Source organism: Rosa chinensis, chromosome 3, assembly GCF_002994745.2.
Source record: "Rosa chinensis cultivar Old Blush chromosome 3, RchiOBHm-V2, whole genome shotgun sequence".
Lineage (NCBI taxonomy): Eukaryota > Viridiplantae > Streptophyta > Magnoliopsida > Rosales > Rosaceae > Rosa > Rosa chinensis.
This window is the reverse complement of record NC_037090.1, coordinates 24,119,530-24,131,978: the sequence shown is the minus strand read 5'-3', so window position 1 is coordinate 24,131,978 and position 12,449 is coordinate 24,119,530. Positions and strand designations below refer to the sequence as shown.

General features: G+C 41.4%; 1 protein-coding gene and 1 pseudogene across 1 annotated transcript; both read right to left on the bottom strand.

The window, feature by feature from the left end:
* Positions 1–12,449, bottom strand: part of LOC112192206 — a 253,426-nt pseudogene that overhangs the window by 119,738 nt on the left and 121,239 nt on the right.
* Positions 4,423–10,199, bottom strand: LOC112194329 (receptor-like protein 6). The gene is made up of 3 exons (XM_040516550.1): positions 9,819–10,199; positions 4,833–8,784; positions 4,423–4,481 (listed from the first exon to the last, which is right to left on the bottom strand). The coding sequence occupies exons 1-2, from the start codon at positions 9,833–9,835 to the stop codon at positions 5,655–5,657; spliced, it is 3,147 nt and encodes a 1,048-aa protein (XP_040372484.1). The 5' UTR covers positions 9,836–10,199; the 3' UTR covers positions 4,423–4,481; positions 4,833–5,654.

Sequence of the window (12,449 nt, the reverse complement as noted above, 5' to 3'; positions counted from 1 at the left end):
GCAGGCTTTGCTTTATCTTCATTAAAGCGCCTTAGAATTTTCTGAGTATATGCAGACTGATGGATCAAAATCCCATCACTACGGTGCTCGAGTTCTAAACCGAGACAAAACCGTGTTTTCCCAAGATCTTTCATCTCAAATTCGGATTTCAAGTAATTAGCAGTTTCCTTTAACTCATCTAGAGTTCCAATTAGGTTCATGTCATCGACATAAACTGCTACGATTGCAAATCCGGAACTTGTTCTTTTAATGAACACGCATGGGCATATTTTATTGTTAATATATCCCTTCCCAATCAAGTAGTCACTTAGACGGTTATACCACATCCGTCCAGATTGTTTTAATCCATATAGTGAGCGTTTTAATCTTATTGAAAACGCGCTCCGTGGTTTAGAGCCACTTGATTTGGGTAATTGAAGTCCATCTGGAACCTTCATATATATCTCTGAATCTAGATCCCCATAGAGATATGCTGTAACCACATCCATAAGCTGCATGTCAAGTTTTTCGGAAACTACCAAACTGACAAGGTAGCGGAACGTTATAACGTCCATTACGGGAGAATATGTCTCCTCGTAGTCGATTCCAGGGCGTTGTGAGAAACCTTGCGCCACAAGGCGGGCTTTATATCTTACCACCTCATTTTTCTCATTACGCTTTCTAACAAAGACCCATTTATGGCCAACAGGCTTTACACTTGGGGGTGTCTGCGTTACAGGCCCAAATACCTGTCTCTTTGTTAGTGAATCCAATTCAACCTGGATCGCATCTTTCCATTTAGGCCAATCTGCTCTTCGTTGACATTCTTCAACAGAGCGAGGTTCGATATCATCATATTCTATAATCCCTTTCGCAATATGATATGCAAATGCATCATCAATTGCCATAGAATTTCTATCCATCATCTCATGTACACTAGTGTAATTTATGGAGATCTCTCTATTCTCTGGAGTTGGTTCTGACATTGGAGCGTCCCCCAATGATGTCTCTTGGACATAACCATAATCCGGAATATTCTCATGAGATGGATTATTTATATCGATGATTAATGGATTATTCTGTGCCAAACTCGCTTTCTTTCTTGGGCGAGAATCCATCGAACCTATGGGCCTCCCGCGCTTCCTGGCAGGAGCCGTGGGCCTAGCCATAACGTCACCATCATTGAGAGATGGGACGTTGGCGCCATGCTCATGCACTCTTGAGTTGGCGTCATGTCCTCTACTTTTAGGGACATCAATCCTTGCAGGCACGTTTGCAGCAGGTATGTGTGATCTCGTCACTTTAGCGATATCAGAAAACGCATCAGGCATCGATTCTGCTACGTTCTGAAGATCGAGAATTCTCCGCACTTCAATTTCGGACTGTGCGGTTCGGGGATCAAGATGAGACAGAGTGGGGACAGACCACGACAATTCCGGTCGTTCCTGTTGAACATTGGTGTTCTTATCTCCCCCTAACGATGGGAAGACTGTCTCATCGAAGTGACAATCCGCAAATCTTGCGGTAAAGAGATCGCCTGTCAAGGGTTCTATGTAGCGGATGATCGTTGGAGAATCATAACCAACGTAAACGCCTAATCGTCGTTGAGGACCCATTTTGGTGCGCTGTGGAGGCGCAATTGGCACATAAACTGCACACCCAAATATGCGTAAGTGTGAGACATTAGGCTCATACCCAGTCACCATCTGGGACGCAGAAAAGGGTTGAGTGGCAGTGGGCCTCAGACGAATAAGCACAGCTGCATGCAATATTGCATAGCCCCAAGCAGAAATAGGGAGATTGGTGCGCATTACCAATGCCCTAGCGACCATTTGTAGTCGTTTAATGGCGGCTTCTGCGAGACCATTTTGGGTGTGAACATGAGGAACAGGATGTTCAACATCAATCCCAATGGACATGCAATAATCATCAAAAGTCTTTGATGTAAACTCTCCAGCATTGTCTAATCTTATAGACTTAATAGGATGATCAGGGTGGTGAGCCCTTAACTTAATTATTTGTGCTAGGAGTTTAGCAAATGCAGCGTTCCTTGTGGACAATAACATGACATGTGACCAGCGTGTCGATGCATCAACCAATACCATAAAATATCGAAATGGTCCGCATGATGGTTGAATAGGTCCACAAATATCACCTTGGATTCTTTGCAAGAATGGTATATTTTCTTTGGTGTCCTTTGCATAGGATGGTCTCGATCCTAACTTTGCTAAAGAGCAGGCTTTGCAGAACGAATAATGGGCTTTAGAAATAACCAATGAGGATTTTGGTTGAGCCATGAAGTCACAAGTGACTTTAGAAGTAAAAGTTGGAGACAAAAGAGCCTTGGTGGCGTCAATGCCACCCTGAGGCCGCAGGGGGAAGGCGGCGCCGGCCAAGGATGGCCGGATTTGGGGGTGAACGGCGCCATGAGGCGCAGGGGCTCCTTCGGTGTCCAAAAACCGAGTTTTACTTCTTTTCGTTCTGAAAAAGGGATGTCCGTGTGAAGTCTTTAATATACGGATCATCATGTCACGACCTGGGTGTCCCAAACGGTCGTGCCAAAGCCTATATGTGTCGGAATCCCATAAATCATCTCTCATGACATGGTTGGATTCAATGACTCGAATAGTGGTTGCATACAACCCACTAGAGCGACACATAAGTTTCTCTAAGACTCGTTTATGTCCGTAGTCATTAGAGGTGATGCAAAGGAACTCTTGTCCATTCTCACAATGTGTTTCCACATGAAAACCATTGGCTCTTATATCTTTGAAGCTCAGTAGGGTTCTTCCTGCCCTAGGAGCATAAAGAGCTTCGGTGACATTCAAAGTAGTGCCATTAGGCAACATAAATTGAGCTGGTCCTCGACCATGAATCAATTGAGATGGTCCAGCCATCGTAGTCACAGAAGATCGAGTAGGCGCCATCCATAGGAATAGCTGCCTGTTTCGAAGGATGGTATGTGTAGTGGCACTATCCACGAGGCATTCGAGCTCTCCGGGAAACATACTGAAAAATAATAAAGTTCGAATTTAGAATATGTCCAAGACATTTGAATAAAATAAGTCGATACTTTATTAATGATAGCCAATGATTACATCAAAGTTTCTTGACCAGAATCTAATCCAATATAAAAATCAAACCGTAGACAAATCGTAGTCACTCAATCCTTTCGGTAATTTCAATTTAGTTGTGACCAGGTAAGGTAAGGCGAGATTTTGGTGGAGCGTTGCTCACTTTTAAAACCGTTCTCTCAGATCAAACCTTGCCTAGACATCACAAGTACTCTTGAGTACGCCTAGAGGGAAAGAGTTTAATACAATAAGTCATTTTATTGATTTAAGGCATAATAGCCATTACATAATTCTTGGAAAAGTAAAGGACTATACTAATCAAAATCTGCAGCATCCTTGTGCAATTCTTTGTCAGATTTGAAGTCCGCTATGGTGAGATTGACGTCGGCATCATCACCATCTTCTTCTATATTTTCGGCAAAATTGGCTTCATGCTCTCTGAAGTCTCTAAATGCCTTGTAATGCGCAGCCAATTGTTTGCTTGCGTTGCATTGTTTGAACCAGTGCTCACTAGATCCACATCGATGACACATGTCATTGTGATTTCCTCCCTTTAATTGAGGTGCATTGTTTGCACTTGGGTGGCGTCCCCCATAGGAGTTGGCGCCATTCCCACGGCCCTGGGTGGTTCCTCCATGTCCTGGAGCCCCACGGCCTCCTCTCCCACGTTGCCATGTATTGCCACGTGATCGTCCTTCATTCTGACGAGTACCTTCCTTTGTAGGGCGGTTATATGGACCAGAACGTCCGTTGTGTCCCTTATTCTTAGGGTTCCGCTCCTTGCGCCCTCCTTTGGGTGCATTATTATAATTCGCCTCATGAACGCTCTTAGTTCCGATAGGCCTTGAATTATAATTCTTCACGAGGATATTATCATGTTTTTCAGCTACAGACATAATAGTAATGAGCTGATGAAATCTCGTGATCCGTCTAGTATCGAATTCTGTTCGATATTGCTTTGAGAGCAAAATTGCTGAGACGGGGAAGGTGGAGAGAGTTTTCTCAATTAGTTCTTGCTCTGTGACGGGTTGTCCACAGAACCCCAACATGGTTTTGAGGCGTAGAACTTCTGAATTATATTCAGCTACAGACTTGAAGTCGGCGAATCGTAGATTGCCCCATTGAACTTTCAAGTCAGGGAGGAGGGTATCCTTGATATTACCAAATCGCTCTTCTAGCGCGACCCATAATTCTCTAGCATCCTTGATTGCCATGTACTCCAGTCGGAGTGATTTATCCATGTGGCGCCTCATCAAGATGAGGGCGGTGGCATTGTTCGTAGCCGTACGCTCAAATATGAGAGTAGGATTAGGAGCTTGAATTAAGGGTAGGATCCCTTTTGAAGTGAGGTGGTGCTCAACATCCGTGGCCCAACTATGATATTCCGAGCCAGTTGAGGTAAGTGCAGGAAAGTCAAGTTTCGACATCCTGAAATAAGAAGAAGAAATATATTAGTTTCGGAGTTTAAAACTTCCACGACAACTAAATATTAAGATTTCCGAGCTATGCTACCAAGAAATCGATTTCCAAGAAAATTGGATTAGACCGAAACAATGATGTTTATAAGGTCATAAATCGATGCTTGCGGACGCTCTTAGTCCGAAGTCTTACGAACGCTCTTAGTTCGTTAATTGCGTGAATCCCCACGATTCCGCTTTTTAATGATCGAACCCACGTTATAAGAAAGGTGGGATGAAGAAGAAGGGAGGTTTTTAAGTCCCCGAGAAAAGAAGAAATTTCAATTTAGGAACTTTAAAACTTACGCTTTTGGATACTTACTTTTTGGTTTTGGATCACGCGCGTGTCGATGCAGGCGTGATGGAGCGAAGCAATCCGAGTAGAAGCGTGCAGCGAATGCGGGGCAGCAGGGGCTGCGGTGGTAGTAGTGGTGCAGGAGTAGCGGAGGCAAACTGCAGGGGCAGCAGTAGTGGTGTAGGGCTGCAGGTGCACGGGTGCGTAGGCGGGGCAGCAGCGTGCGCAGGTGTGCGCGGGGAAGCAGGGACGCTGCAGGGGCAGCGTAGGGTGGACGCACGGGCGCGGGGCTGCAAGGCAGCGAATTGAGCGCGGGGGCGCGCTGGCAGGTATGCAGGCCGAAAGGGCTGCAGGAGCAGCGGGCTAGCAAGGGGCTAGGTGCAAGGATGCTTCGGTGGCAGCAGTATGCGCAGGGGCGCACGCGGGGCAGGCTGCAGCGATGCTAGCACGGGCTAGGGGCTGCGGCAGTTTTGGCGATATGAAATTCTTTTCGGGTTTTTGGCTTTTTGGCTATTGTGGTTTAGGGCTCGTGCTGATAACGTGTTTAAGTATATTGGTATTGAGAGAGATTGATGAGAGAAGTGTATTTCATTATAGAGAATAGGAGCCCTATATATAGGGATTACAAAGTGCATAATCTAATGTTACAAGGAATACCAATCCGTGTAGGATTGGGAAATCTAGAACCTTCTCTCCTATTCCTATTCCTAGTTTGATAAGGCACACTAAACTTGATTTTCCTTCAACAACAATTACATTGTAATCATGTGATGAAAATACAGAGAAAAAACGCCAGGGGAGTCTCTGGCAAAATGGAGTTGAGCTGCATGCTTGGTCTTCCTACCCATTTCAACGTCTCCAATACCTTTGATTTATGTAAGCATGCCTTCTGTGATTACCAAATCTGTGTTCCAGCTGAGGGAATGTCTTGAACAGGATGTTAAACATAGCTCTGTAATACCAATTCCTCCATCTCTTGCAAAACAAAAGCGATCCGATGGCAATCCCAAATCCACATGTAAATCCAATTTCAACACTGATGATATCCCAATCAATCTCATCTCCAGAATTTGGATTACTTGAGCTTCCATTAAACGTTGGAGGTGGCAATACGATTGTTGTGTCCCATGTCAGAGGAGGCCCCCATAATCCTTTGTTACCCTCGAAGGAGGTATTTGGAAATGTTGAAAACTGAGTACTGGTTGGGATCCTTCCCGTCAGTTGATTATATGAGACATTCAAGTGCGAAAGGAAAGTGAGAGTTGAAAGCTGCGGTGGAATTTGGCCGCTCAGGTGGTTCTGTGAGAGGTCTAAGGACTCTATGCTACTCATGTTACCAAAGGATGATGGGATTTCGCCTGTGAAAGCATTACCAGATAAGTTGAGAGCATACAGTGCTTTCAGCTCTCCAATTTCCTTGGGTATTGAACCGCTAAAATTGTTGGAAGAGAAATCAATCAAGGTGAAGATAGTTAGAATCTTTATCAGATCCAACTGCAAACCTTTGATGATGGTTGTTATTGTATCTCTGTAATAAACATCCATCCCAATAGTCTCTGTTGTGTACAGGGGAGTGTACGAAAATACCAGATTACCATCATCTTCATTAGCCTTCATTTTCCGCCATGTTGCGAAAGACGTTGCCGGTATTTCACCATTCAAATGGTTGTGTGCTAAATCTATGATTTGCAGCACAGGCCACGTGCTGTTGGTCTTGGGACATCCTAGGCTACCATAAAGATTGTTGGATCTTAAAACAAGGACACGCAAGGTGGATATGGTCATCAACAGGCACGGAAAAGTATCTGTTATCTGATTGTTTCTGAGATTTAAAACCCCTAAACTTGAGCAGTTGACAAGAGATTTCGGAAACTGGCCTTGTATATTATTTCTGCTGAGATCAAGAGTTTGTAGCTTACAATGCTCAAGAAAATTATCAGGAATAGAGCCAGTGAGGTTGTTTGTCCTTAAATCAAGGACTGAAAGCGGAAGTTGAGTCAAGCATTGCGGAATTATACCACTCAAAGAATTATAGGACAGATCTAGAACCATACCAGTTGTATTGCAAATTGATCTTGGAATGGTTCCATGCAAGTTATTTCTTGACAGAGAGAGGAAATTAGTTTGAGAGATAAAACTGCCAATGTCAGCTGGTAGACTAGAGCTAAAATTATTTCTTGAGTAATCCAGAAAATGGGCAAATGGTAGGAACAATGGGATTTGTCCCTGAAGCTGGTTTGAATGAAGATCAAGTGACGTCACAACAGTAGAAGAATTAGCCTTAGGTAATGGAGCTTCAAGAGTTTCCAAGGAGTTACAAGAAAGATTCAGTTCTTGAAGAGAATTGAGCCTCCAAATCCAATTGGGTATCTGGCCTTGAATTTGGTTATTTGAAAGGTCCAAGTAATTTAATGTGGACTGATTTCTCAAGAAGTCTGGGAATGTTCTCAACTTGTTAGAAGCTAAACCCAAGCGGCCAATCTGAAGGAAGGCATATGAGGAGTGGATACCCTGAATCTTGTTGAAATTAAGGTCAAGAGAAAACAAAGTAAAAGTAGAATTAGGAAGAAGAGGTTCTAGATTTACAATGGAATTATAAGAGAGATTTAGGAGTCCAAGAGAATTGAGCCCCCAAATCCAATTAGGTATCTGGCCTTGAATCTGGTTTCCCGAAAGGTCTAATTTCGAAAGTGTGGATTGATTTTTTAAGAAATCTGGGAGTCCTACCAACTTGTTAGAAGCCAATAGCAAGTTCTCAATCTGAAGGAAGGGGGAACTGGTACCATTATAATCAAACAACAAGCTATTGTGGGAAAGATCAAGAAATGAAAGAGTTCTAGGCTGCTGAGGGCCACTGAAAGGGAAGCCACTGAAGTTGTTTGAAGCAAGATCAAGATACATAAGCCCTTTAAGATTAAAAATAGATGTTGGTATTTCTCCTTCCAAATTGTTGTTTCCCAAAAGAAGGTTCCGAAGTAACTGTGAAGATGTATTGAAAAATTCAGGGACTTGACCAGAGAAATGATTATTAGAAAGTGCTAATGCAACCAGCAAGGGAGGAGAAACAATAGATGATGGAATACTCCCATGGAGTAGATTGTTGCTGAAGTCAAGGCTTCTCAGATTAACAAGGGCTTCCCAGTGAACAGGACTGATAGGACTATTGAACCTGTTCCATGACACATCCAGGTCAACCAATTGGGTAAGGTTCTCAATTGACATGGGGAGGGATCCAGTGAAATTGCAATGTGAAAGAGATATGGTTGAAAGTTTTGTCCTATTCTTTGGAAACTCTGGAAAGGAACCACCAAGTTCCGGATTACTAGAAATATCAATGGTTTGTAGGGAAGGAATAAGAAAGACCTCTTTGGGAAATATTCCCAGCAAGTTACAACCAAAGAGACTCAACGAAGTCAAGTTTGAAAAATTGGCAAAGGATCTTGGAACCGGAGCATAGAACGAGTTATTTCCCAAGTCAATCTCATACAGAGATTGGAGCTTTGCAAGGGAGTCACATATAGGGCCTGAAAGACCACAAAAAGACAAGCTCAACACCCTCAGATTTGGCAGTGAAGATGATATGGCTTCGCACCAGTCACTCCCCTGTCCTGATATCTCTACTGAATCAAGATATAACTCTGTAAGCTCTGTGAGGTTCTGAATTAGCATGCTTAAATTTGGGTTTTCAAGTTTTAACGAAACCCCATCATAGCTATTTCTAGAGAGATCAAGACTTACCAACCTTGCCAAGCGTGAAATCTCAATGGGAATTTGCCCGGAATAGAAACCATGGGCTAAATTTAGATACCTCAGATTTGTAAGCTCTCCGATTGCAGATGGAATTTGAGAGCCATTGAAGACGTTATTGGCCAAATTGAGGCTCTCAAGATGTTGAAGTTGGAAGAGACTGCTGGAATTGTCAATTCTGCATGAAACAAACTCGCTGCTGAGGTCAAGTCCGACAACATACCCATTAGTGCTGCAAGTTACACCGAGCCAAGAGCAGCAATCAGTACTTGAATTCCATGTGATAAGCCTGGGGGAAGGAGGATCAATTACGTATACAAGACTTTTCTTGAAATGGAGTAGTGATAGTTGCTGTTCTACAATACAATTGCTGTGAACTGCAGGGATGAGGTTGGTAATACAGGTAATACTTAAAAAAAGGAAGAAATGGAGGAACAAAGTTGTCATTCTTTGAGCAACTTAATTTTTAGACACATATATGCATGCACAGATAGATGCAACAAGGAGGGAAATTGGTAAGATTGGGGGTAATGGTTGTGGTGGCTTTAAAGGTGGAATTGAAAACAGCATGCCTCCCTGAGAACTATGCGTGGCTTGACCTTCAAGTCAAGTCTTCTCATATGCATCTGTAAGAGATGGATATTAAATATAATCCCTACATACTTCTGGAATGGAAGAAGCCAATAATTCAGCAAAATGGAGTTTTGGTATTTGCAGAAAGAACTAGGAAATTGGTTGGTTGTTTCTTTAATAGTACTTGAGAATCAACGAGTCAATGCATCTAAAATGGAACTGGTGAGATTTGTAGTCGGCTTGAATAAAGTATAATAAGAGTTTACTGAAAAGGCATGCAAATTGAGGTTCTATTGTCACCGGAATTGGTAGTGGTTTAAAGCCTGCATAAGATTTGATGTTGCCTTGGATTTAAAATATTTGCCATACTTTTCAAACAAGATTTAAGCAAACAAGCAGACAAACGAAAAAAAAAAACATAATAATAAGCAAAACAAACCAGCAGATCAAATTCCAAATTAAGCCAAAAACAAGTAGACCAAACAAAAGAAAGAAACAAGAACGTAACCTGTTCAATTCAATTTAATCAGAAAAATTATGCGATCAGCGATCTTGTATTTTAGTTTGAATATTGTGTGTGAACTCATCGTCTACAATTAACAACTGAATAAATAATAAATGGTGAACTAATCAAAATTTCATGATACGAACAAGACCAATATTATAAGAGATGCAAAAGGACTCTTTCTTTACCCGTATGATGATTTCATTGCGGTTGGGAAGCTTTGACCGAGTAGAGTAGTATTGAAAGCAACAGCATCAAGTAGTTTCTCCCTTACAAACACCACTACAGATTCCGACTTGACACAGATCGCAATAGACGTTGAAGCTTTCTTTTTTGGTTTTTTTAGACGTTGAAGCTTTGAAGTAGAGGTTGCCTGGCTGAATTTGTTTTTTAAATTAATGAAGAGGATTAGGGGATATTAGTCTCTTGGTAGTGGTATTGGCGAGAGACGCCTACTCTTTCCTAAAGGGAAAGGACCACTACGGGAAAGGACCACTACATCTGGAAACCCACCGCCCGTCCAAAGTTTTTAATATTTTATTAAAAATAAAGGGTAATGAAATTCACATTCTCTATTCTACAATCCAAACTTCTTCTTTCTCTTTTTAATTGAAATTCTCATAAAAGAACAAACTAAGTTACTAAAGACAAACTAAGTTCCAAGAAAAATGCTGGGAAAGAGGTTTTTCTCATGATCAATTATTTTGATTGCCGCAATTGTAGCAATTTTTGTTTTCTTCATAGTTTTTTTGTGGTGTATTTGAGAATGAATGAGTCAATGCATTCAAAGCAATAATAGATGTCTCAGTCGGGAGAAATTGCCTCAGTCTGGTGTATTTGTGGCGTATTCGGAAGACTTGTGTGATTGTCTCAATCTGGCCGGCAGTTATGTATAGCTGGAAATGGAGAAATTGCCTCCATGACTTTGAAGTTTCTTCCTTGGAAATTATTATTGCACAGAAAATGGGCAATTCAGGACGGGGGAATAGGTGGGAATGTGGGGAAGGCTAGAATGAGTCCTGATAATAAGTGTCCATGAATTTCGGGGTTTCGAGAAGGATTAGTTCCAAAGCTGGAAGATTTCTGTGCCTGAAGGAAAAAAAAATGCAAAGCTTATAATTTTATGTTATACAGAGATGCAAGTGCTGCTAAAAATGTTTGCTGCTTGTGTGAGAGAGCATGACCAAGTTCAGCTCTACTGTTCTATTTCTGAAAATGACCATGAGCAGTCGTTTAAAATTTTTTGCCTCTAATTTGATACAATGAATGTTATATTTGCTCTCTGTGCTACCATCTACAATCACTCTCACCGTTCTTATAGCTTTAGACGGCAACAAACATGAGGACAAATCTTCAGCGTGTTATTAACCAAAAGTTAACAACAGATCTGTGTGATTTCAATCACCCACATTACCATACTGTTTTAATTCTCATTTCAGTTTACCATCGCTGACAATGGAAATTATGAATCACACGCTTTCAACTCTAAGCAACCTGTTTGGAAACATTGTAGATTGGCTTTTCAATTATGATAACAGTGCCCATTCTTAGATAGATAATCACTAGGTAGAATTATCACATTACTTTGAGAAATTATCACATTCCTTCTGAACGGTAATACTTCATCTAATTTCCAGACACATGAGTAGCATATGGAGTACATGTCACCGAGTTTTACAGATCATCCACAAGCAAAAAACAATTGTAATCAGGATTGATAAAATTTTCTTGTAAAAAGTAAAAGCAACAGGACATTACCTTGAACATAACAGAGCAGAAAGGTAAAGTGCAACATGTAACACCAATACTTATGTCCACAGTAACCCACTAGTCATGCAACTCAAATGTTCTGGAGAATTGTGTGTGTGTTGGTGGGGTGGTAAGGCTCTGAACTCTCATTTGGGAGGTCAGGAGTTCGAGCCCCATCATGGGTGGGAAGGGGTGGGGATTAAAAAAAAAAAAAAAAGTTCTGGAGAATCAAGACTCGGTAAAGCCTTCACAAAAGAGTTCGCCTGAATCAATCATAGATACAATACTACGATACAATTTATAGACTACCACCACGTAGTGCAAGCACTAGATGAAAGACAGAGCCACCCTCAATGTACTCTTTAGCAGTTTTGTCATCTCCAAGCTGCTTGCCAGCATAAATCAGCCTGCAGAGATTTAAAACTCATTAGTGCTGATCTCTTGAAAATTGGCCAGTACCGTAAACACGTGAAGCTATCAACTAAGACAAGAATAATAAAGCAGCAATCATGCTGCTTATTAAGATTTTATCCTAGCAGGTCTTCTTAAGTAATTAATATCAAATGCAAGTGAGATCCCAAAACAGTTGTCAAGTTATTGTGCATATACATCAATTATATGGTAACCAAGATATGGAGCACCTAATAGTCCCAAACAGGAAGTGAAACAAAGTCAACCACAACTCGACCAACCTTCAGTGTTCAAGATAATCTTGGCCACTGAACAGATCTAGTTCTGCGGAAAACCACAAGAGCCTTTCTGAAGTAAAGAATGAGGCAATGTTGATACAACTTCCTATAGTGGTGAAAAACAACCAAACACTAACCAATGCATTGCTCACTGCCACATTTGCAACCAAATCTCTGGAACAGATCAATGACATTTCTTCTTTTTCAATTCATAGAAACTCAATAGGCAGCAAAGCATAAACAATGTTATATTTCCATGGATGATATAAGGCATGAAAAATAACTAAACTAAGAGATCAGTTTAAAAAACGTTTAATGCATACTGAAGCTAGATAAAAGTAAAAAAAACCAGACATAACTCAAATTCAAGTAACTTGTTAC